This window comes from Trachinotus anak, unplaced genomic scaffold (assembly GCF_046630095.1).
Source record: "Trachinotus anak isolate AG129_WGS33_773 ecotype Australia unplaced genomic scaffold, CSIRO_AGI_Tana_v1 ptg000001l, whole genome shotgun sequence".
In the NCBI taxonomy this organism is placed as follows: domain Eukaryota; kingdom Metazoa; phylum Chordata; class Actinopteri; order Carangiformes; family Carangidae; genus Trachinotus; species Trachinotus anak.
Genome location: NW_027273852.1, coordinates 7,722,374 through 7,745,560, shown reverse-complemented (window position 1 = coordinate 7,745,560; position 23,187 = coordinate 7,722,374). Strand labels below are relative to the sequence as shown.

Sequence of the window (23,187 nt, the reverse complement as noted above, 5' to 3'; positions counted from 1 at the left end):
GACTGTATTCATATTCAGAGTCATCTGATCCATCTTGCACAGAGGTTTGACCCAACCAGTTTTAGTTGAGATAGACAAGAACAAGATTATTATTGGCTCATTATCAAAAGTTTCCACATAGATGATATTTTATATTGTCAACAACAAATGAATTCAAAGTATAAATGTACAAAGCACAAGGTCCACACACGATTATTAGAAATCTGTTTTTGAGTAAGTCAGGTTTATTTTTAATTGGTTAAATTGACATTTTCAAACTGTCTATTCACTGTGTCTGTACAAGTTATTCATTTTGTTTCCCTTACCTGTGTGGGTACTGTGACCTGTTATCCATATATTGATAGTGCCTGGATGAAGATGTACCACAACATGGGATACCATGTTTTTACACATTTCAACAGTCACATCTGGTACAATAAGAGCAGAAGTTACGGTATTAATGGTGTTTGCTGAAAAAACAACAGAATGAGGATTCAGTAGTTTTTATGAGTGACGGCTGTTTCCCTTTCCAAAGCTGTGCTGTTTGTACAGAACATGTAGTCTGCCTCAACTTTGCTGTGAATGCATGGAAAATTACATTTTGTACTTGTGTAGTCTTTGGGATTAAGCTCAGTTCACTCCTTCACTCTCCCTGGTGACACTGGCACCTGTTGTTGCCATGGAGCTCGAGCAGCAGAAACATGACTTTTTCCCACATGGCCTGCTGTAAATAACGTACTGCATACAGGTGAGTTGAGCTTTGCACACAGGTGACTGTACAAAAGACCTATTCACATTATACTCACTACCTGCAAGTGTTTACTTTTTGCTTGGGAGAAATGTTAGCAGTGGTGTATGTCTAGCCTGGTTTCTCCCATTTTGCTGACCTGAGTGCTGCTCACATCCAGGGAGAGAAATTGCAATAGCCACATGGGTGCAAGATAGGCTGCTTAGGGCTGGATTACCAAACAGGCAAAGCAAAGAGCTGCCAGGAAAGAACATAGTTATTAATTGGTCTTTGGTAATTTAATGAAATACAAAGTTGTTAAAGTACTTGCACCTCTCAATTTCATTATCAGCAAAGGTGGGTCCTGCATTTTTACCCAATCTGGTTGCCCTCAAATCTAGATGTTCCATTATTTGAGTTTATTTTCGGCTCACATGTTACATGTTCATATTCATAACTATAGAAGTGTGTTTTCTGTTTACTAAAAATTACCACACTCTGGCACACAAAATCTGAGCGTGGTATTTCTGGATAGGAGTACTAGTTAGTCTGTAATAAAGATGCTATTTATAACCTGGACGCCCCAAACAGGTTCATCTGGCCACTTCCACCATTCCTTGGAAACCCACATTTATCGGTGCACTAGTGTGCAATATTCCCAGGCCTATTTGCTTTGGGAAATTGTGATTATGTGTCCGCTGTGCTCAATATGGAGTTCAGCGGCGTTGGTATATTATTCCTTAGTGATGTAGTCTGTCATTTGAAGTCCTTTTTATAACTCTGGATTACTTCAACATATTCAGTGTTCTCTGAACGGTTTGTCCCGGTTTCCTCTCACAGCAAATAAGTGAGAAGTGACACCTCGGTGAGCAGGTCATTTCCATATTCAGTCAGCAGGCAGGAGGTGGTGTTTCACTGGACCTGCAGCGCTTAAATGGATGTGCAACACACTTTCTCTCTGGCTCTCACTCACATGTCTCCATCAGAGGTCCGCAGCGCTAATCCTCTTAAACTCCCAGTCAACGGGGGCGGAGCAAACCTCTCGTTGCGTTTCCCAGTTTCCTCCCCGCTCGTTTGCCGCTGAGAGGCTTCCTGTGGCGGGGTGCGCGGCCGACGCTCTTCACCGCAACGTGCGATGTTGTGTTTATTGTAGAGCAGCTGCGTAAAATCGGTGCGTTGGAGGAGGGAGCAGATGCGGCACTTGCCATGACTTGTCCCGGGAAGCAGAGCTTTCAAGCGGCGCTGATCTTCCTGTCCGTCGCCCAGCTCACTGCAGGTACAGCAGCTCAGCTTCCATTATAATCAAATGCATTCATTAGGTAAATGACACTGTGTTAAGGTTTTATGTGAGTTATTAAAGTGCCTACGGTCTGCAGTTACTGCTAAGTAGTTTATTCGATTGACTTTCAAATGCTGCCTCTAAGAAACATGAGTCGAAGTTTATTTAACTTTGAAGGAGACGTTATTTTATACCAGTAAAAGTGAAATCAAACGCACCATTCATTTGTCATTAGGGTTATTTTCTGTTGCTGTTTTAAGTTCTGAATTCAAAGACCAGTTACAGAAGGACAAGAAATAGTTGCCTCCATCAAGCAACCTGTTTCTTTGATAATGAAAAGGGGATTGCGTTGTCACTTTTACTGTTCATTGCTATTTCAGTTCTTATTGGCAACATTTTGAATTTAGTACTTTCATACAGCAGGATTGATTTCATTTTTGGTTGGACTCTTATTTGTTTGTGTGTCAAGGATTAGAGTTGTCTCTTTTTTTTTTTTTTTTTTTTTTTTTTTTTTAATAAAAAAATCTAATTTGCTTAACTAAATTCATACTAGAGTTGAAACAACGAGTTGATTAGTCAGTCCACCAAAAATTAATCTGCAGCTATTTTTGATAATTGATAACTGGTTTCAGTTGTTTTTCAGGAACAAGTACCAGACCCTCCTCTGGTCGTGGCCTCTCTAATGTGAGGATTTGCAGCTTTTCCTTGTCAAATATGATAGTAAATATAAGTGAATATCTTTGGATTCGGGACTGCTGGTTTGGAAAAAAACGGGTTAGGGTTAGGAACACATTGGGCTTTAGGAAGTTTTGATTTACATGTCACATTTTCTGACATTTTATAAACCAGACAGTTAATTGTGAAAATAATCAGCAGATTAATCGATAATGAAAATAGTCGTTAAAGTTGCAAATCATACTTTGAAGTAGCTGTCCCCGGGCTGTAATGCTGCAGTTTATGTGATGAAATATATTGTAAATGAAGCTGTTGGCAACAAACACCTCTGATACATATAGAGTCAAAAAAAAGGAGCAGCCCAGGAAAGATGTCAACACTCTGCACCTACTGTTACCATCCACCTGATTTGTTCTGGTGTGTGCTCAGGTAAAGACAGCAGTGGTTGCAGTGCACTGACCTTTTCCCTTTGTTTTTGGCTGCTATTAGTTCAGGCTTTGAAAAAACTGAGCTGTTTTAGTATATTTTCAATGGGACAAACAGGTAGTTGGGTTAATTTGAGAAGAGATAAAAGTTTGGCAGCAGACACTTCTTCCTGCACAGCAATAATTGAAGTGCACTTACTGCACACTTTATTTATTTATTTATTTTTTTTTTTAAATAAGTGAACACACAAATTCGGCTGTGAGCTGTTAGAGATGCACTCATTCCAGGTTGTATAATACAGGTAAAGGGTTGCACTTTATCTCTCATATTGCTCATTTTGCTGAAGACCTCTTAGGTGAAATTGTCTTGCAAGTATCTCAGCACTATACTTTAAATTGTCATTGCATCTGATTAATTACTTAATAAGTTGCTTAAAATTGTTTATCCATACAAGGATAAAAGGCAACTTGAAACAATAGGAAAGAAATGTACATTTGCTATTTCTACATTATTTGCATTGGAAATATGCTTAGATTGTGAAATGATGAGTTGTGCAGTACTTGGCAAACTCTGCCCCTTCTGCTGCTGTCAAAAATTCCTCCATTGTTGGAAATGGAGTGAATGTAAATGTTAGTTCTAGGAATCTGCCTGCCGCAGGGTCTGACTACCCTGCCTTTGATACTCTTTTTGAGTCTGTTTGGTCCAATTTAATTACCAAACGTCACACAATGAGGCAAGTAAGGCCTCCACCTGCCCTTTTAGCATTGTACCTACTCCCCCCCTCAAAGATCACCTCAGCAGCACCTCTCTGAGCATCTCAGAGATAGAAGTCAGTTCTGATTGACTCAATATTCTCAGTGACACATACTTGGTTGAATTTTTAAGTTCAGGAGTACATGCAATTTGTTCCTTTAGGCAATGACTCTTATTATTTGGAGGACCAGGATTAAGGGGGGCTGCTGTTAGGAGTTGTTGGGAAATGATAGGAAACATGTGAACCCATTTCCAGCATGTGTTTGTTCTAAAACAAGATGCTTCTCCATCTTCTTCAAGTTCACCATCTCTGATACATTTTATTCAGGATAAACTGCTCCACCTACAAAACCATGTCCACAGTGCACAAAATAACCACGTTCAAGGACAAACAGCTACAAACACAGTGATTTCAAAACATATTCCATTTATTGAACCTCAGAGCTTTCCATTGTTGAACTGTGTTGTAAGACCTCCACTGCATTCGTGTTACTTTTATTGATTGCTGGTTCTCTTCACTTAGTTTGCTTTGTTTGTTGTGGCTCATTCACTATGCCAAACTATACACAACTCTGACTTTTGAATTCCCGATCACTGCAGGCTAATCACCTGTTGTAGCAGAAAGAGCAGGAAATGCAGCTGTGAGGTGTAGGGGTCTGTGAAACTAATCTACCGAAGGACAACAGCTGGCCAGTTTTGTTAATGGTGTCATATTAGACTGTGAAAGGTTCAGTCAGGCTACGGTGAAACCTTCAGGTAAGGCTCCAGTCCCACCCAAGGATTTCAAAGATCCACTTTCCACTATATTTATAATTTGTCAAAGGAAAAGTGGATTTTTCTTTTCTGCGTGGCATTGGAAGGTTTGCAAACATAAATTTATGTCACTCCCACAGAGGCCAAACACTTAACCTTTTTCATGCTGACACTGCAGATGGATGCCAAGGCTGGATTTGACACAAAGAGTTTCTATACAAGGTGCCTGAGTAGGGAAAATATTACAGTAGATCCCCCAACAGGCAACATATGGAGCAGTAAACACTCCAAAATATTATGTTAATTTTATTTGATTTAATATGTTAAATGTTAATGTGTTGAATGTTTTATGTTGGTTTTTTCTGTCTTTTTTGTTTCTGACACCAATATGTCATTATGCTGATTTGAGCATGTATTTTCTGTTTTGGTGTTTATGGCACCCATTCTCCAAATCAGGCTTTTTGTCTCTAATAACAGTGGAAAAAAAAAAAATTACTTTCCTGCTACCATACATGATTAAAGAAATGATTGAAACACATTAATCTGCTTTAAAAATGTCAACCTTCTTGTTCCTCAGATACAGAGCTACAGTATATTCAAACTTTATTTAATAGTCATTGTCCTTGAGAAAATTGTTGCCAGGCAACTCCCAGATATGTTATAAAAGAAAAACATTTTTGCCGTATTCCAGTCAGGTTTTCGCTGAACTGAAGTCCTAATCTCTTTTTGCCTCTCAGATTTAGTCAAAAAAGCTGCTTCACAAAGCACTTTATATTCAATTTTTTCTACAGTTACTGTATATAAATCTTATTAAAAGAACAAAATCATGAACAGTTTATCCTGCTAACGTGTTCATTACACCACACTGCTACACCTAGGTGATGTTGCTTTATTCCAATGAACATGGGCACTGTTGTTTATTTTCTCTCAATCCTGTGTATTAATCTGCAACTGAAAATCATAGTCCCAATTTATTCCTTTATGAGTAGCATTCACCAAAAACTACTACTTTTACTTTACTAATACTACTTACTGAGCCATTTAAAAAAACATGAAAATATGTACTCTGTTTGTGACCGGTTTTTAAACATTAGATCTTCAATAGGCACAAATGCACTTAGGCCTTAGTGCCACGAGTTTGAGGTACAATTTATTGTCATTCTCTCCATAAATAATACTCAGTATAAAGTGGAACAAAACTGTCCTTCAGTGCTCCAATACAGACAATAAACAGAGTAGGGAGGTCAAACAGCATTGAGAATTTTTTCAATGGATTTTTTGACTTTAAGAAAAGTATAGAACAATGCCAGCCTTTTCTATCACTATGTATCTATCAGTGTCTATCACTCCATATGGCTAGTATTTCAAGGATGACCCTCAAATGTTTTGTTATCGTGAAATTAAGATCAATCATTTGTTTGTCATTATGGAAACAGTAACTGGACCAATGTTCATCTTGATAGTTTATATTAGTTTATGGCCTCTGTCCAATTGGTTAATATTAGGTTGTTTCTGGGCAAATGGTCAATCCTATTCTACTTTCTTTACTCTGGAAAACCTATAAAAGGTGAGATTTTGGGTCCTGTAAGGTATTTTATTTTATATTGTAAGGCATATTTTTCTATATTTTTTTCAGTCTTACTGTGTTCAGAGTTTTCTAATAGAGCATCTTTTCATGACAGTTTCTCTTCATATTTGTCCGATTGGAAAGTTTCACTGTGGTGTGCCCCAGGGATCAATACTTGGTCCCCCCCCTATTCTCTTTTCACATTGTTAACTTCGTAATAATTTGCTACATAGATGACTTATAGCTGTATCTTTCATTTAAACTATATGACCTTAACAGTCTGTCCTCATTACCGATTTGTTTAGCAGCTCTCAAGGATTAGACACTAATTTAAAACTCTAACAAAAAAGAGAAACTCTTTCACTGCCTGAATCTATGCATCTATGCATACTTTCAAGACAGTCACAACTCATGAAGACATGTTGGAAATTGGCTAAATGGGTTTCACATTCAGTGCTACCCAACACAAAATCAATGAGAAATGGATCGGCTTTCTTGGAGGTTTGCAGTTAGCCAGAAAAACAATGAGTCCCCGGCAGCAGGTGTCAAGGATCAAGTGTATTCAAACGTCCTAGTTTCAGCTGTTGGTTTGAGACATTCATTCACTTCTGTAGAACTTTACCCAAAGCATTGCTCACCAATCTGTTTATAAATGATGAATGCATGGTGTACACATGACACTGACAAGGATGTGAACCAGTGTAAATAGGTGCTTTGAAAAAAGGAAGAACCTGACAAAAAATTACTTTCTTGTGTCTTAATGTCTTGGTTACAGTGAGACTGATCTGGCATGCAAACCCCTACCTACACACAGGACGGACAGACAGCAGCCACCAGTTTTTACTGTAAAGTAAACAGAAACCCATTAAGGTTTACTAAACAGCATGAGAATATGTTGAGGTTTATACCTAATATTGAATGTTCAAAATGAATAAATAATTAATTAAAATGTATCTAAATGTTCTAATTTTTAACAATTATATGATTTATTTGTGAATACTGTGGAGACATTTACTTATATTATTATGGGTTAAAAACTGTAGCCACCTTAAAAATAGTTTGGGCGGTGCAGCCTTCCTTATCAATCACTCACAGTGTTATCAAACAAAGCATGACAGCAGCTCCAAGTAGAACACAAGATTATCTGGGTGTTAAAGTAAGAGGCATTACACTGGTTCCTCCGCCTCCACCCATTTAAGAGTGTAGACCTCCTTACCTAACAGGAGCATCCTGCTTCACAACAGTTAAAGACCACTAACAATGAGAATCTGTGAATGAAACTGTTTCTCTGATATCCCCTTTTCACACATCGCTGAATGAATTACTGGGAAGTGTCTGTGAAGAAGATTGCTTTCTAACCATCTTGAGTGATACAATGTGTTTCAGGTCTGAAGTGTGTGTGCCAGCTGTGTGCCAACCACACCTGTGAGACAACTGCAGATGGTGCCTGCTGGAACTCTGTGATGTTGATTGACGGGAAGGAGGAGACGGTAAAGTCCTGTCTGTCGCCCTCTGAGATGAAGGGCCAGGTCTTCTGCTACAGTTCCCGTAATGTCTCGAAGAGGAACTGCTGCTTCACTGACTTTTGCAACAATGAGACTCTGCACCTACACCCAGGTACGGCCAATATTATGATGATTTTTTTTTTATTTCAATACAAGACGGGTTTATTGAATTGTGGTGCTTCTGAATCTGAATATCTTGTTTCTATCTGTGGTCGAACATGGATTCATCCAGTCAGACATCAGTTAATGTCACACTGCTCAGTAGTTACTGCATTCAGTTGACAGCAGCACCAGCACCAGCTCAATCCCAAGTGTGGGATTTCCCACTCATTCTGGCCCCGGCTAGACGAGGCGGATGCTGATCCTACTAGATCCTGTGACATAACAAATCTGGCAGAGGCTATGGGACGGCGGTTAGCGATCCTCCCCCTCCCTCCCCTGATTTATAAATAAATACTTTGTCAGGCATGTAGTCCGACTGCAAGTTAAAAGCCTCTCATGGGTCTGCTGGGTGGATATTGTCCTTAAAGCAGAGGGAGATTACTTTACACCTGTGGATATACGACTCAGTGGAAAATGCAGGGAGGTCAGAGTCACACTTACATGTGGGCTCATGAAAGTTTTGTTGTGTCAATGTATTATATTTTTTTTTAAATGTCTATTTGTATATCTGTATATCTACTTTAACTTCATAGTACTTAAATACTTTATAGCCTCATGTAAATTGAATCATTTATAAAGAATGTAAATCCGATTAGTTGAAGTTGCCGCTGGGAGTAGCACCTCATAATAAGCTGAAAATACATGTTTGTTATGCCTTGTAAAATTGATATGATGAACATAACCATCCACGTGGAGTCATGATGAAAAGTCCAGTATTCATTTGTAGCACTGTTTTGGTCCCCACTAGCTCCACCATGCTCCACTATGTCCACCAGCTAGCCGCTAACTTTGCCTGTCTACTGTTTGGTGCTATGTAGGTAGAGTACGGTGGGTATATCAGAGCTTTTTGATGAAAACAGCTCCCTGCTGCCGCTGGAAATGTGGTTGATGAGAGTGACCCAAATCAGTCAAGTTGTGAAAGCAAAAGAAAAATAAAAGAGCTGAAAGATGCTTAAAGACCCCTTATAGCTGAGAAGAGCTGCAGAGCCAGGTGATAATTATCTGAATCTGTCACCGTGAGTCATTTGACCATTGCTCATATAAATGTTTTGATAAATGCAGCTTTAAAAAAAACATTAAAAATCATAAAAATGACGCATATACTGTAGTGCCCAGTATTGAGAGGCTTCTGACTGGCTTGGTTTAAATTATGATTCCATTTGACATTATACAGTCATATGACATTAAACACTGTATGTGAACTTGTAACACATTATATCACATTCATATTTATTTCAGAATTTGCAAACACACAAGTGATTTTTCCTCAGTCCTTTTAATCGCTCACTTTCTGACTGACTTTAAAATTGCACTATGCCACTAAATTGACTTGTTTATAGGAATTGTTTTAGATTAATTATCTGGTGATTCACTAGTCAGTTGATCGACTTATTGTTTCAGTTTTGATTTGCAAAACAACTTTAGACAAGTAGAAATAGTGAATGCAAAAATACAAAACACATGTGTTTAGCTGGGGCAACACAACTGATTGGGAAACACTGCTGTATATTCTGCTGGCTAAATTCATTTTCCTCAAGGTCAAATTCAAGTTCAAGTTCTTTATCGTTATTTCAGTAGTATGAACTCCATGGGATACTGTTCTCCACAGTCAAATTAATACAACAGACTAGATGCCACTAAAAGTCACAAAAATCACTAAACACAATAAAACAAAAATCTTGGAAAAGTGTTTTCCTCCACTGATTTATTTGTCTTAAATAAATTTAAGTTTAATGGAATTAAAAATAAAATAATAAAATGTGGAGGTTGTGCAGGAGATCTAAAGCGAGAAGCGCTGCAGACTGTTGGTGAGATGGGTTTGGGCAACAGCCTGAGGCTGTGATGATGTCGACCGTGAATGAGGACACTACAATCAATCTGTTCCACTGCTCTGCTAAATACCAGGACATGAGCTCATGTGGTCTGTTATTTATTTTTCATACGTAAAAACTTAATGTTCATCATTGCCTCTGTGCAGGCCTAAACAGTAGAGCGCATATGCAGTTATAAGCTGAAATTATAGTAGGTAGTGGTTAGTGGTTTTGTGTAGCTGCATTTACAGTTGTGTTAAGATTATTGTCCTCTGACACTTTCACAGGGATGGTTCCTGTCTTCTGTCCCTCTTATTTCCAATCATTGATTTAGATGTTGTGTCAAACAAACAGTTAAAAAATAGAAATGACTGAGATTACCTACTTGTCCCATGCAGAGTTGTCAAGAGGCAAAAAACAAACAAACAAACAAACAAACAAACAGTTACAGTATGTAGAAGGTGTTTTGCCACTGGGCCAGAGGAGAGTAAACTCCTGTTTTGCACAATAGCTGCTGAGCCCTAGTTGGGTATGTATTTAGGTAAAAGGCTAAAGATGTCTTAGGAAACTGTGGTTTAGTTCAGGACATGTTGCTTTGCACATTGGGTCATCTGCAGATGTTGCATGTGTGTGGCTCCTGGTGAGGACATTTCACACTTTGGGGATTTGAGAAAAATGGGAAAGGCTAAAGAAACATGGGACGACTGTATTAAGTTTGGTATTATTACAATACTCACATGTGTATGTTGGAAGAGTTATTATTTCCTGCTGTTAGCTAATACGAGACTACAGTAATATAAATTGGTTAAATTGATCTCCCAAAGTTAGTCTTGTTAGTGCAAATGTCTCATTAATTGTAGTGCTATGCTGCAGTGCTATTACATTATCCACTGTGAACACTTTTGTCAGCATATCTGCAAATCTGATATTATCACAGTGCCCACCAGCTCTGCTATTTTTGTTTGTGTTGAGATCTTCTTTGTCCACCCACAGACAGAATGAAGGTCATGGATAGAAATGCCAGGTTATATTGTTTTGCTAAACCCTCAGTTTATTACAAGGCCTCACAGTGCACCTGCTTTTGATCAGTGTATGTCACCTATTTAAATGAAGAGGCTTGTTGTAAGAAAAAAAAGGCATTTTGATGTTGGATTTTTGGAGAACAGTTCTTTGGCACAGTGCCTCTGTATCTCTTTATCACTTTTGATTGATGACATTTATGAGCAGTGATTACAATTTCTAGCACTCTGGAAACAAGTTATGTCTGCCACAGTTTTTTGGCAGACATAACTTTACATCTGCCAAATGTACAATTTCCCTTTCTCTAAATCTTAAGATTGCCAACTGGCTATGTCTTAATTTTTGCTGAGTCTGTGTTAAGGTCAGAAAAGTGTTATACAGTACATCAGACAAGGCTGTCTGCATACTTTAGCCATCGTAAAACGCCAATAATAATAATAAAAATATATTTTTCACTTGAGTGGCTGACTTCCATCCACTCTCTGTTGTACACAACACTCTTAAAGCCATAATCAACAACATCCAGCAGAGGGTGCAACAATCATAGAGAGCTCAGAGACGTTCTACTGATTAATTTCAGGGAACATGTATGTTAATAATATTGGATTTGATGGATTTACATTATCATGTTACATATGTGTGAATGTTATCAGAGAGGCCTTTGGAAGAACCCGGCTGGAGCAGGCTGCAGCTCGCTGTGGTGATCCTGGTGCCGTCCTGCCTCCTGTGTGTGGGGATCCTTCTAGGTGTGTTCGTGGTGCAGGGCCACCACTGTGCCTACAGCCGAGCCCACAAGCAAGACCCAGAGGAGCCGCTAGATGACCAGATGCTCATGTCACCCGACAAATGTCTCAAAGATCTGATCTATGACATGAGCACATCAGGCTCTGGATCAGGTAAGAGAAAAGCCCACAGTTGTCTTACATGATTCTCGGTTAGTAAGGCAAGTAGAATGTAATGATTACATATGAATTAAAGACTCTTCAGGATTTCTTAATGAGTTTTAATAATAGCATTCCAGCATTCCTTTCAGCTGAGACAAAAACATCTTCTCTGCTTCTCATAGTCTTGCTGCTGGAATTATTCTGTGTGCATCTTGCAGGTCTGCCACTGCTGGTCCAGAGGACCATAGCTCGGACCATTGTCCTGCAGGAGACCATTGGGAAGGGTCGATTTGGTGAGGTGTGGCGGGGCAAGTGGCGTGGAGAGGATGTGGCAGTGAAGATTTTCTCCTCCAGGGACGAGAGGTCTTGGTTCCGTGAAGCAGAGATTTATCAGACTGTCATGCTCAGGCATGAGAACATCCTGGGATTCATCGCTGCTGACAACAAAGGTGTTTGAACCTCAGGATCTGTAATGAGCTGTATTATCTCGATGAGTTAAGATACACTAACCTCACCTCAGTTATGAGACAACATGTGACTGTATTATTTGCTGTGTGCTGCAGATAATGGTTCGTGGACTCAGCTCTGGTTGGTGTCAGAGTACCATGAGCATGGCTCCCTGTATGACTACCTGAACAGGTACACAGTTTCGACAGAAGGCATGATTGTCCTAGCTTTGTCAATAGCTAGTGGGCTGGCACATCTCCACATGGAAATCATCGGCACGCAGGGTAAGGCTTTATTTAGTAAATGAAGAACATGACGGACAATGACCTCATATCAGAGAATTCAAAGGATTATGACACTTGTGTTAGAAGTAAAACCATATTTACTAAGAGAAGAATGATCATAACCCAGATTCCTACTCTAATGGTCTGTCTTTGTATCCTCAGAACAGTGGGTTTTCAATCGATACATTTCACATTCACATTCACAATGAATTTGTTAATGACCTTTCTGATTAATCCATTTGTCCCTAAGTCTAAACAAGTCAAAAATAGTAAAAAATGATATTTCCTAGGTTCAAAGGTGATCATCATCATCATCATCAACCTTTATTTATTTCCTCAGAGATACATTGAGGGGTGACCCTCATTTTCAATGATACTGAGATTACAAAAGCAGAAAGAAAACAAAGCAGACAATCAGTTTTTTTCTGTGTCTTGGTATCTGATCTTGGTTTGACAGTCCAAAACCCAAAGATATTCAAACCAGAGAAAAGCAGCAATTCCTCACTGTGGAGACGCTGAATTCAGCAAATATTTAGCATTTTGTTCTTAAAACTCGATGGTGATAAATTTTCTGCAATTTTTTTGGGCTTAAAACCGTATTTGATACCTTCTTGATTCTAGGGAAGCCTGCTATTGCTCACAGAGACCTAAAGTCCAAAAATGTCCTGGTGAAGAAAAACGGCACAGCAGTCATCGCGGATTTGGGTTTGGCCGTGAAACACAACTCCAGCACCAACACCATAGACATCCCGGCCAACCACAGAGTGGGAACCAAGAGGTGGGATACACTCTACAACACGAGGCAACACACAATGAACACACACACACAATGGAAACACAAAATCAAAGTTTGAAGTGACCTTCAAACCTGATCCAATTTATTTGATGTGCTTGGTTTACATATTAGTCAGCCTCTGAAATTCTCTGAAGTCAACATGTTCTGAATTCAAACAAATTTAAAATGACATCTGATGAATTTAGCTTGTTTTTTCTGCAGCTGCTCCATATTGTGATAATGGATAACGTGTCCTGCAGCTCTGAATTCAGAGAACATGAGATTTACAACAAACCCACACACTGAAATCGATTAACGAAACCAAAGAGGTACTGGACTTTTTATTACATTAGACCTTAATTATTTTGTCCTCTGCAGGTACATGGCCCCAGAAATCCTGGATGAGACAATCAATATGAACACCTTTGAGTCATTCAAGCGGGCGGATATCTACTCGCTAGGCCTGGTGTTCTGGGAACTGGCCCGAAGATGCTCTGTTAGGGGTACCTTAAATGACACGCACACATTTAGACTCTCACTTGTTTATTGATATTTACATGAATATCTAATGAATAAGCCACCAGGAAAACTGCACTGTGGCGCTAATAGTACATATGTGACACCACTGATGCAAATGTCCCAATAACAGTCAGTCGTTAAGTGCTATGTCAATCTGTCCCTCTTACACACTGATGTAAGGTTGTTTATACTCTTGTGTTTTTTCACACACTGCACATCCTCAGTCCTGCGTGTGAAGAAAAAGCATGATTTGTTGTTATTTGAACAGGACTTCATGAAGATTTCCAGCTGCCTTATTATGACCTGGTGCCTTCAGACCCATCCATCGAGGACATGAGGAAGGTGGTGTGTGATCAGAAACTCAGACCCAGTGTTCCCAACCAGTGGCAGAGCTGTGAGGTGAGATGGGACAATATTTGTGATGTATGATCATATAAGAAAAGATGCAATTCATCACTAGTAACCAGTGGCTATGAAACTGTCATAGTCAGATACAAAAGAACATTGACATGCAAAATGCTTAAGCGATGATTGTGGTTTCTGTGCAGTACATGTATGAAATAATTTTTAGTCCACAATGGTGAGTACATTGAGTCATCATTTCCACTGAATGATTCAGTAGCTTTTAGCATCGGAGCTCTCTTTAATGCTGACTGAAAGCAGTATCATCAGACCTGCTGCGCAGCATGATACATCCTCGTTAGAAGCTTACTTGTAAGTAGGACGACCACAAAAGCCAAAGAAACAATCACAATGCTGTGACTGTGCTGCAGAGAGGTGGTTTCAGAGATTTTCAGAATGATGAACAGGGCTTCTGTCGGTCTGATTTGTGCTGAACTTAACAAAACAGACTTTATGAACAGACCACCCGTAGTTTAGGAATAAATGAATTACATGGTCAGTGATTAAGAATCATTGAAATGAACTGAAGATTAACGGTGATTCATAAATTGCTTACTTCTATTTTGAGGCTGTGGCCATCTTTTGTGTCACTCGCTGAAGTGACTGCTGAGCTCTGGGAAGATGGTGACATCAAGCACAGCAGGGCAAGAAACACCAGTGGTCAGAAAACAGTTTAGAGAGATTAATCTAAGCACCCTGGAAATCTGGGTAATCATCCCTCATTGCATAGGAAAATTGTGTGCTGTGGCTGACAGTACAACTACATGAAAGGCCTCAGTATGCTACCAACCAAGTGCTTGTTGGATGGAACAGTGGTGGTTAGGATGGTCTGTGTCTGCGAATCGTTTCAACTTAATCTCAAAACCGAGATTTAGAGAATTAGGGCTAATGATGCATGTGCGGCCATTCACAACAGAAAATTTCACATGTACGAGATCATCTGAAGCAGACTGAATCCTTAGGTAAGGTAGATCAAAGATGAACCAGGATGTCAGGGTGATAATTTTATTAATTAATTGATTTATTTTTTTTGTCTTTCCATAAGTTTGACTAACCTGAAAGTAATTAATTTGATGAGTCCAGTGTTATTAATAAAGAAATGAATGCCACAGAAATAAGTTGTATGAAACCTGAAATTTGCTTAAAAAGCTTAGGTAAACTTTGGAGGAAATACGTCAAATATACATGTGACCCATGTGAGACTTTTTCTCAGCTTCATCCCCTTAGACAGTTTCTGTTATTTTGACACACCTGATTTTATTATTCTAAGAGGTGGATCACTCTAACCTAACATAATGTATAACCAAAGCTCTTATTATTTATGTTATTCAAGCTAAGAAGCCGACATTAAGACTGTTGTCTAAATTCTTTGGTATTTGACTCCTACGTTACTGACACGCTCTCCTTGCTGATGTTCCAGGCCATGCGTGTGATGGGCAAACTGATGAGAGAGTGCTGGTACGCTAACTCTGCTGCTCGACTGACTGCTCTACGGGTCAAGAAGACCGTCTCTCAGCTGTCCGTCATCAAGGATGTCAAGGAATAGTGGGATTTGTTGCCCCCTGCAGATCAGCGCTGGTGCCGGCACCGGTGCAAGAAGAGGAGCTGGGGGCAAACAGGAAGAAGCCGTCCTCTCTAACTGCCTGAGGCTGCCCTCTTCAGGACTAGACCACTCTGTTCACCTGCAGTGTGCCCCGTCAGGCTGTTGTTGTTGGTGCCAAAGTATTTGTAGCAGGTGTCTGTAGCTGCTTTGCACACAGACACCTGATCGACCAATTTGAACCAAACAGCTAAACTTTAGGTAGGAAGAGCCATATGAATTAAAAATATGTTTAATGTATATACACATTGTTTTTGCTACCTCACACATTTAAGTGTCCAAAGCTTGAAATTGCACATTGTGATGTTTATGTGCCATATCCTGTAGCAAATACAGTATTGCTGGGTAGGTAGTGTGCTAACTGACAATCAAAAGATATTGGATTTAAAAAAAAAGCGCAAAGTGGTTGTGAATGATTTTAAATGACACACATACAGTTAAACCAGTAAGCTCCAGAGTGGTTGCTCCACACTTAACAGGATTATAGCAGCGCATTTACAAGTGGAAGAGATCCTTTAGCTCAATATATCCGAGGATTTTTTTGTTCTTTTTAAACCGTTATCTAGTCTTGATTATTGATTGTCAGTCATTTGACAATAAGACAGTTGGTCCAGTGGTCAGTCAGTCTGTTGGTCCAAATACCTCCACAGCTACTGGATGACCTTTTGGTGCAGACATTAATATTCCCCAGAAGATGAACTCTGACGCCTGGACTTTTCATCTGGTGCCACCAGATGGGCACTAGATCAAGAGAGTACAGCTGAGGGTCATAGAGTACAGCTTAAACTAATGAAAGCTGAACCCAACAGCCTGGAGTTCAGTCTTAAAATGGTCACAGTAAAAAGTTTTAATTTATAAAACAACTTGAATCTTTTCTGGCACCACCACGTCTCTCCATTTTAACAGCGTCATGGGGCAACTAGCACTGTAAGCATGTATGTATTGTTCTCAATATAAAGAGAAGTAAAACTAGGAACTCCTACGATAGAGATTTTGCACATTTAAAGCTTTCACTTGCTGAAAAGAGCTGCCATCTGACAGCTGAAGGCTAGTTTTTGGATCAACAGGAGCTCATTGACGAATTTGAAAATGTATGCTTTGTTTTCTGAAATTTATTTATTCACAATGGAAACATAAATTGAAATTATACGCTGTAAACAACCCCATTCACACTTCGGAAATTCGAACTTAATTTCAGTATTGTTAACATTGGCTGAAGGTTGTTCGTAGTTTTTTTTTTTTTTTTTATGGGGAAAAGTAACGAATAATGACAATGAATGAAAATAACGACAATGCACGAAAAAGACAAAAATCCCTGTGTAATCAGCAAATGTAGTTCAATATAATGCTGTGTTAATAGTGTACATTAGCACTGGTGGTAGATCAGTTTAAGACATTTGACTTGGTGAGCACAGTTTGGGTAATGGGTGCACATTAGGGTTACTAATGCCACTGTCAGACGTTGCCCGTAAAGCCTTATCATAACAGGCTTAGGGGAAGTGCACATGGGTAAATCTGCAGGCCCTGTGCACTCATATGCACTCACGCGTGCACTCGTGCACGTGTGTGCACGTGTCTGTGTGTGTGTGTGTGTGTGTTTCATATCATGTGAAGTCACCCTTTAGTTAAAGATGCAAATCAGATTGATTATTGTAGTGTTTGTGAAACTGTGAAACTGGTGCTGTGGATAAAAACGTTCCATGTTTCCCACACACCACGGCTTTAAATTCATGTCTAGCTCTACAGCCTCAGTTAAAGTTCATGTTTTTTAGTTGCTAAGGCAATTTACATACTTCCATATAGCTGCTTAGTATCAGTGTTGACACATACTACAATATGTAAGTCATGAAGGTATCAGAATTACTGGGTGATACTGTATGTAGCATCAGCAGTATTGCCTCTTGAAAATAAGCTATGTACAGTAGCCTGTTGCTATCTTGGCAAATATCAGTTCATGTGCAAATTTGTATGTTTTTCTTTCTGTGAAATGATTAGTCATGGAGTTATTTGACTGTGTTGCAAAGAGTAGGAAATATTAAAAATGCAGTATTTAAGTGTCTAGCTCTGCCTCTGCCCACTGACAATACCTAATGTAAATTAGTTCTTATCTTAAGGTGAATCAATGCTGAGCCAAGCTTACAGTATGTGTCGTCCATTGTGTCAAATCTGCTTCTTCAAGAATCAGACAGGTGACACAGAGAAGAACTGATAGCTAAAAGACTTATCAGTCATTCCAAAGAGGAGTGACCACCATGTGCAATTTCTGACTGGTGTCTTTTTTATATATATTGTATATGACATAGCTAAATATAAATAAATGTGACACTGCTTTCATAAAATAAGACCTACGTTTGACTTCTCATTTACATTCATACATTTGATTTATGTAAAACTTTTCTGTGTTGTTGCTTGCACTATTTATCCTGTGTAGAGATAATTGAGATCAGCAGGTCAGTCGTTGCGGTGCCGTGCACATTACTGCATGTAGGACAGAACTTCCCGGAGCAGCTTATCTGACACAGGTCCTTTTTATCTTCCCCATTACACTCTTACCTCAACTGACATGACTCATCTGTGCTTGCTGCTCTGCCACTCTATTTATGTGCACTGTTTATGAAGTGTAGTTGTCCGTTAGACAGAGGAAATAAAGCGCCACTTCTGAGCCCATCAGCGCTACACAGATGAGTCAGTCCCTTTAGATTGTGCTGTAAGTAGATTTAACAGATTTTTCTGAGCTGCCTGTCACCTAAGGTCACACAGTTTCACTTACAGGAAGGTAATTGGTTTCTCTTGAGAACCTTTCCATAGTAACAGCACTAAGCAAAGAGTCTGGTTACCTAAAAGTGACAAAGTTATTATAGTTTTTGTTTTTTTTTTAACCATTTTAGTCCCTTAGAAGAACATTCTGTTTAAGCCACTGTCTCACATATGACAAAAGCAATGATGAGAGGGCATCCATGTTTTTTCTCTTGTCTTCCTTCCCCAGAGTGCATGGGCTGCTGCCACTGACTTTTCTGTACATAAAGTATCAAAAATGTGGATGGGGATTTGTAAATGTGTGTGAAATGCCGGGGTCGGTTGGACAACGGCTCTGCTGAGGGTCACTGGGGCAGAGGGGACTGCTGTGTGGCAATCATATGAACAGTGCTGAGGCGCACAGCAAATTTTCTCAGATTTTCTGCTCATCAAAGAAATGCGGCTTTTGTGCGTGGTGAAAGATGATATTCTTCACCCATAGATTTCACATTGTACCTTTTGAAGGCATGGGTGTGTTCGCAGAGGGTTTGTGCGCTGTGGTTCAGTTTTCTTTGACCTATCAGCCATTGTCTCCCTGACTGCTGGCCTGTGTGTGTATGATTTTTCTTTTGATCCGACCATGTCTGATGCCTTCAGCCCAATGACCCATGCTGTCTGTGTGGGGAGCGTGACACTGGCCTCGGGCTAAATCAACCTTTTGTCTGTCTTCATAAGACAAGTCTCCCTGCTTGGCAGAACACAGGACTCAGGATCAGACTGAAGCTTAGCCCATTGAGAAACTGAGAGTGAGACAGGCTGGAGGCAGGTGCTGGTGGAGGTATGAGGTGGCAGTTTTTCATGCATTGCTGATTTCTGACAGACCATAAATCGAATTGCTAAGACTGCAAAAAGGGAAAGGGACTGTTTGAAGGGGAATTGCACAGCTTAAACATTCTTCTTCCTTTTCTTTTCAAAACATCAGACCAACACTTCTCAAGAAAGAGAAGAAAGAGTTAAGGTGGTGAACAGGAAAGTGGGTTTGTCAGGCTGTGAACTGCAGATGCAGGTTCCACTGCAATCACATGATGTGGATTTCCGCTTTGACACATTTTACTTTTGGCTGCACAGCAGGGCAGGGCCACACAGTCACTGACGAGCTGCTGCAGCAGGACATGATGCTGCTTTGAGGACTACTCTACCATGCAGTCCACCATGAATTTCAATGGACTTCAAGGCCAGGGCACCCAAGAGAATTACATTCTGGATAATACTCCCAGGAAGAAAACTTCTCTGTGGTCCCGGCGCTCACTGAGGGGGAGCATTGATCGACAACGGCAGAACACAACCTCTCTGCAGAGAGTGTGCAAGGTAAGACAATAACTCAAGCGGAAGATATGGTTAGAATATACTGTATATAGTGTAAATGTTTACACCTCTTCAATTTAAGTCAAATATCATAAAACACCGACATAACAGAAAGATTCCAGCTTGATTTTTCTCAAACAATATTGTTTTATGACCAGAAGCAAGTTACTGATTTACCACAAACTGTAGCAGTTGTGTCTCCCTGCAAATGGCCAAAAGCCCTCTAACAATTTTAATCTTTTGAGTTATGTAATGCTTTAGTATCAATGTGTTCTCACATTGAACCACTTCTATAGCTTCCTGAGAGGTTTACAACCCAAACCTATAATATTGTTTTAAAGAGGAACTCTGCATTTCTCCTTTTGCAGCCCAAACCTACCCGGTCCAACTCACTGGTTGACTACTCCGACCCGCAAAGGTAAATCTATCAAACCTGATGTGCAATTTGTCGTACAGTAGAAGGTTTCTCCTTTAGTTTTACAACATGTAAAATACTATATATTGCATATTTTTTTATTGCAATTGATTTTTTTAATTAAAAGAAATAATGTGCATGGAGAGAGAATGTATTTATCTTATGTCTTTTTTCACTTTCTTTTGCACAGGACCACAATTGTACTGGAAAAGCAAGACAACGAAACATTTGGTTTTGAAATTCAGGTAAGCCTCTAAACATTTTATAAACATTAAGATGGAGTATGTAAGTATTGCTGTCATGCTTTTTAAGCTCTAATCTTAGAATAATTTTAATGTGATTAAAAACTAAATGTTTAAGCTTTTTTTTTTTTGCAGAAAAATATTGTTTTGGCAGCTTTTGTGACCAACTTATCTTTTGTTGCAGACCTATGGCCTGCAGCAGAGGAACAGCTCTGCAGTAGAGATGTGCACTTTTGTGAGCAAGGTGCAGGAGGACAGCGCTGCTGAGAGTGCTGGCTTGACCGCAGGTGAACCACCCACATCCTCCCCACCCTATGTGCACTATACAGGCTTTCATACACGTAGAAAACAGCCAGGCCCTGTTTCACCTTTCTGGTGCACAGATTGACAAATATACCTCTTCAAACACATGTAACTATCTGCCGAGCTGCCCACGCACACAAACACACAAACACAGATACCCAAACACAATGGAAAGCAATCTTCTCACAATCAACTTTTTTTTTTTTTTTTTGCATTCTCATTTATTGTAGGGGATGTAATCATCAAAATCAACGGGGTGAGCATCGAAGGATCATCTCATCAGCACATACTTGACCTGATACGAGAATCAACCAACAGTCTAAAGTGAGTGACAGCAGTGATGACTTCCCAAAATGCTGGTAGAACAAAGCACAACAGAGCATAAAGAAATAAAGGCAGTTCGCTGGTGTGTAATGTTGTGTGACACTCTGTGATTCCAGGATGGAGACTGTATGTGGGAATGTAGTGAAGCAGATAGAACTGGAGAAGAGGATGAACCTGCTTAAGGTGTGTCTCTCTCTCAACCCTGCCCATGTTTGCTGGTCACATACTGTAACTCTGTGTATATTATGTATGTAGTGAATTACAGGATGACCTATTGTATGAATATGCCTAATATCTCATCATGCATCAGCTAAACAAAGCTGCAGTGACAGTGTAACAGTAAACATGGTGTTTTGTGTTTTGCCCATACAGCAATCACTACGTGAGAAACAGATGGAGCTGCAAGCGCTCATATTACAGGAAAAACGCCTGACGCGAGGTGAGTGTCTGCTCAGCTGTCAGACCACAGCACTTCCTTTCTCACAGCCACCGTCGTCTCTCTGAAGCCAGACAGTTAATGATGTGAATTCAAGTGTAAACTCCAGATAATTGAGATGAAGGAGTTCCCCTGAGAAATAAACATACTGTACAAGCTGCTGACGAACTTCCTGTTTCAAATATCTTCACTTCCTGCAGCTTTTACTAAATAACTTTTATATTTCCAGGTAACTTGAACAACAGCAGCTTCAGCCTCTCCTTGGACTCTTCTTTGAGCTCCCCCACAAGCCGGCGCTGTGGCCGGCGTTTTTCCAGTGACAGTAGCTACAGGAGTGTGATGACAGATGACAGTGACCAGGCCAGTGTGTTTGGGGATCTGTGCTCACCCGGCCCCTGCAGCGCCAGCAGCACCACAGACGACAGCTGCTTCTTCTCCAGAGACTTCCCATCACAGGACACCTCCAGCCGGCTTTCATCAAACGCAAGCCAACATCACCACACCCTCAGCCGCTCCAGCAGCTCCAGTTTCGCAGGCAGCAACAGCTCCCTCTCTCCTTCCTGGGACGAGACAAGGATTTCCTCCTTGTTTGGTACCCTGCCCAGGAAAGGCAAGCGAATCAATGTTCGAAAACACATCTCCAAGTTAATTCCTGGACTCCAACGATCAGTTGAAGAGGAGGAGACGGGAACAAACGCTCAGTGACTTGCTGTCCACATGCTCCTTGTTTCTACTTGATGCTGAGGGTTGACAAGGGTTTTCATGCTCTGAGACTCTGAAGGATTTACACACACTTAAAAGGTTGAGTTAACCCTTCAAAAAGAATAGTTAGTGTTTGCTTTAATGGAGACACAGAGAATGACAGACATTATTGCACTTGACATTTGTCAATGTGAAAGTCTATCCAGGAGGGTCCTGAGTCTTTATGGTGAGCCTGGCTCACTGTTTGGCACAAAAGCATTATAAAAAATGTAAGATATCCTTCCTCTGAGCAAGTGTTTGAATGAATGTATGCATCAGACTGTAATGTATAAAAGATGAAATTACATATCCTACTAACTTGAATAAAAAAATGTTTGTTTTTTTCTCATGCCATAACCGCAGAGTGTGATAAGCATTAATCAGTTTGAAATGCAGTGGCTGTATTCATGCAGCATCTTGAATTTCAAAACGAGAATCGTTCATTTAAACAGCACTTCTGTCACGTTCAGGTTTTGCTCTACAAAACTCTGCACCCTGTCTGCTCAGCTCAAAACAGGATGTGGCTACACGAGTACTACTTACCTGTTTTCATTTCAAAAATTATTTCACACAACTTGCTTTCGGTGTTCACAAGCACTGAAACTGCTTCTTGTAAATTCCTAATGTTCTGAAATTTGTATGTTTCACTTTGGAGTGGAAAGAAAATGAAACTTATTTTGGATTGTGTTTTTGACTCGTGCTTCTTCTTCTGTATGCAAAAGTTTTTTTCAAAAATAATATACTTGTGGAGTTTTATAAAGCCACCAGTGTTTTCTGTCAGATACCAGAAAATAATGCAACCATTTTAATTTTGCAATTTCAGCTAAAGTTTTCTGTTGATGATGCAGGTATTACACACAATTTACCCACAGACAGACACCAATGTTGTTTTGGGGAAAACACAACAGTTTTCAGATAGAAGCAGTAAAATTTGTGAAAAGAAACACCACACATTTCCTGTAACACGTCTTACTTCTCTGATTTCCTGCTGCTGCTGAGAAAGAGAAAGAGAGCGTGAGAGCATCATCACATTATGATAAATTTACCTGCTTTCTCG

At 39.8% G+C, this 23,187-nt stretch overlaps 2 protein-coding genes across 2 annotated transcripts; both read left to right on the top strand.

Moving 5' to 3' along the window:
• The first annotated feature begins 1,433 nt into the window (after positions 1-1,433).
• On the top strand, positions 1,434-17,910 carry LOC139614122 (activin receptor type-1C). Its single transcript, XM_071471316.1, has 9 exons — positions 1,434-1,982; positions 7,546-7,776; positions 11,311-11,553; positions 11,760-11,990; positions 12,105-12,272; positions 12,894-13,050; positions 13,426-13,550; positions 13,835-13,965; positions 15,389-17,910. The coding sequence occupies exons 1-9, from the start codon at positions 1,913-1,915 to the stop codon at positions 15,512-15,514; spliced, it is 1,482 nt and encodes a 493-aa protein (XP_071327417.1). The 5' UTR covers positions 1,434-1,912; the 3' UTR covers positions 15,515-17,910.
• A 1,498-nt stretch (positions 17,911-19,408) lies between these two features.
• On the top strand, positions 19,409-22,817 carry cytip (cytohesin 1 interacting protein). The gene is made up of 8 exons (XM_071471417.1): positions 19,409-19,672; positions 20,038-20,087; positions 20,275-20,329; positions 20,511-20,613; positions 20,860-20,953; positions 21,070-21,136; positions 21,326-21,392; positions 21,619-22,817. The coding sequence occupies exons 1-8, from the start codon at positions 19,505-19,507 to the stop codon at positions 22,092-22,094; spliced, it is 1,080 nt and encodes a 359-aa protein (XP_071327518.1). The 5' UTR covers positions 19,409-19,504; the 3' UTR covers positions 22,095-22,817.
• The last annotated feature ends 370 nt before the right edge of the window (positions 22,818-23,187 follow it).